The 2,553-nt window shown below is 53.2% G+C and overlaps 1 protein-coding gene across 1 annotated transcript; it reads right to left on the bottom strand.

Annotated features, from left to right (window-relative positions):
• Nucleotides 1-305: 305 nt before the first annotated feature.
• On the bottom strand, nucleotides 306-2,234 carry LOC125026355 (mucin-2-like; the record flags this gene model as incomplete). Its single annotated transcript, XM_047614746.1, has 1 exon — nucleotides 306-2,234. A coding segment is annotated over one exon (1,929 nt), but the record flags the coding sequence as incomplete, so codon positions are not given.
• Nucleotides 2,235-2,553: the final 319 nt, after the last annotated feature.

Raw genomic sequence — 2,553 nt, 5'->3', positions numbered from 1 at the left:
GTGGTGGAGGTAATGATGGTGGTGGTGGAGGTAATGGTGGTGGTGGTGGAGGTAATGGTGGTGGTGGTGGAGGTAATGGTGGTGGTGGTGGAGGTAATGGTGGTGGTGGAGGTAATGGTGGTGGTGGAGGTAATAGTGGTGGTGGAGGTAATGATGGTGGTGGTGGAGGTAATGGTGGTGGTGGTGGAGGTAATGGTGGTGGTGGTGGAGGTAATGGTGGTGGTGGAGGTAATGGTGGTGGTGGTGGAGGTAATGGTGGTGGTGGTGGAGGTAATAGTGGTGGTGGTGGAGGTAATGATGGTGGTGGTGGAGGTAATGGTGGTGGTGGTGGAGGTAATGGTGGTGGTGGTGGAGGTAATAGTGGTGGTGGTGGAGGTAATGGTGGTGGTGGTGGAGGTAATGGTGGTGGTGGTGGAGGTAATGGTGGTGGTGGTGGAGGTAATAGTGGTGGTGGTGGAGGTAATGGTGGTGGTGGTGGAGGTAATGGTGGTGGTGGTGGAGGTAATGGTAGTGGTGGTGGAGGTAATGGTGGTGGTGGTGGAGGTAATGGTGGTGGAGGTAATGGTGGTGGTGGTGGAGGTAATGGTGGTGGAGGTAATGGTGGTGGTGGTGGTGGAGGTAGTGGTGGTGGTGGTGGAGTTAATGGTGGTGGTGGTGGAGGTAATGGTGGTGGTGGAGGTAATGGTGGTGGTGGAGGTAATGGTAGTGGTGGAGGTAATGGTAGTGGTGGTGGAGGTAATGGTAGTGGTGGTGGAGGTAACGGTGGTGGTGGTGGAGGTAATGGTGGTGGTGGTGGAGGTAATGGTGGTGGTGGTGGAGGTAATGGTGGTGGTGGTGGAGGTAATGGTGGTGGTGGTGGAGGTAATGGTGGTGGTGGTGGAGGTAATGATGGTGGTGGTGGAGGTAATAGTGGTGGTGGTGGAGGTAATGATGGTGGTGGTGGAGGTAATGGTGGTGGTGGTGGAGGTAATGGTGGTGGTGGTGGAGGTAATAGTGGTGGTGGTGGAGGTAATGGTGGTGGTGGTGGAGGTAATGGTGGTGGTGGTGGAGGTAATGGTAGTGGTGGTGGAGGTAATGGTGGTGGTGGTGGAGGTAATGGTGGTGGTGGTGGAGGTAATGGTGGTGGTGGTGGAGGTAATGGTGGTGGAGGTAATGGTGGTGGTGGTGGTGGAGGTAGTGGTGGTGGTGGAGGTAATGGTGGTGGTGGAGGTAATGGTGGTGGTGGAGGTAATGGTAGTGGTGGAGGTAATGGTAGTGGTGGTGGAGGTAATGGTAGTGGTGGTGGAGGTAACGGTGGTGGTGGTGGAGGTAATGGTGGTGGTGGTGGAGGTAACGGTGGTGGTGGTGGAGGTAATGGTGGTGGTGGAGGTAATGGTGGTGGTGGAGGTAATGGTAGTGGTGGAGGTAATGGTAGTGGTGGTGGAGGTAATGGTAGTGGTGGTGGAGGTAATGGTGGTGGTGGTGGAGGTAATGGTGGTGGTGGTGGAGGTAATGGTGATGGTGGAGGTAATGGTGGTGGAGGTAACGGTGGTGGTGGTGGAGGTAATGGTGGTGGTGGAGGTAATGGTGGTGGTTGTGGAGGTAATGGTGGTGGTGGTGGAGGTAATGGTGGTGGTGGAGGTAATGGTAGTGGTGGTGGAGGTAGTGGTAGTGGTGGTGGAGGTAATGGTGGTGGAGGAAATGGTGGTAGAGGTAATGGTGAAGGTGGAGGTAATGGTGGTGGAGGTAATGGTGGTGGTGGAGGTAATGGTAGTGGTGGTGGAGGTAATGGTGGTGGTGGTGGAGGTAATGGTGGTGGTGGAGGTAATGGTGGTGGAGGTAATGGTAGTGGTGGTGGAGGTAATGGTAGTGGTGGTGGAGGTAATGGTGGTGGTGGTGGAGGTAATGGTGGTGGTGGAAGTAATGGTGGTGGTGGAGGTAATGGTAGTGGTGGAGGTAATGGTAGTGGTGGTGGAGGTAATGGTAGTGGTGGTGGAGGTAATGGTGGTGGTGGTGGAGGTAATGGTGGTGGTGGTGGAGGTAATGGTGATGGTGGAGGTAATGGTAGGGGAGGTAATGGTGGTGGTGGTGGAGGTAATGGTGGTGGAGGTGGAGGTAATGGTGGTAGTGGTGGAGGTAATGGTGGTAGTGGTGGAGGTAATGGTAGTGGTGGTGGAGGTAATGGTGGTGATGGAGGTAATGGTGGTGGTAGACGTAATGGTGGTAGAGGTAATGGTGGTGGTGGAGGTAATGGTGGTGGTGGAGTTAATGGTGGTGGTGGAGGTAATGGTGGTGGAGGTAATGGTGGTGGTGGAGTTAATGGTGGTGGTGGAGGTAATGGTGGTGGTGGAGGTAATGGTGGTGGTGGTGGAGGTAATGGTGGTAGTGTTGGTGGTCGTAATGGTGGTATTGGAAGCGGTGGTAAGTAGTGATGGTGATGGTAATGATGGTAGTTTTAGTGGTAGTGGAAGTAGTATATAAGGAATAGTATACTAGTAGTAATAATAGTAATAGTAACAGTAGTAGTATTAATAGTAGTAATCGTAGTAGTAGTTATAATAATAGTAGTATTAG

This window comes from Penaeus chinensis, chromosome 6 (genome assembly GCF_019202785.1).
Source record: "Penaeus chinensis breed Huanghai No. 1 chromosome 6, ASM1920278v2, whole genome shotgun sequence".
In the NCBI taxonomy this organism is placed as follows: domain Eukaryota; kingdom Metazoa; phylum Arthropoda; class Malacostraca; order Decapoda; family Penaeidae; genus Penaeus; species Penaeus chinensis.
This window is presented reverse-complemented; position numbering and strand designations above follow the sequence as displayed.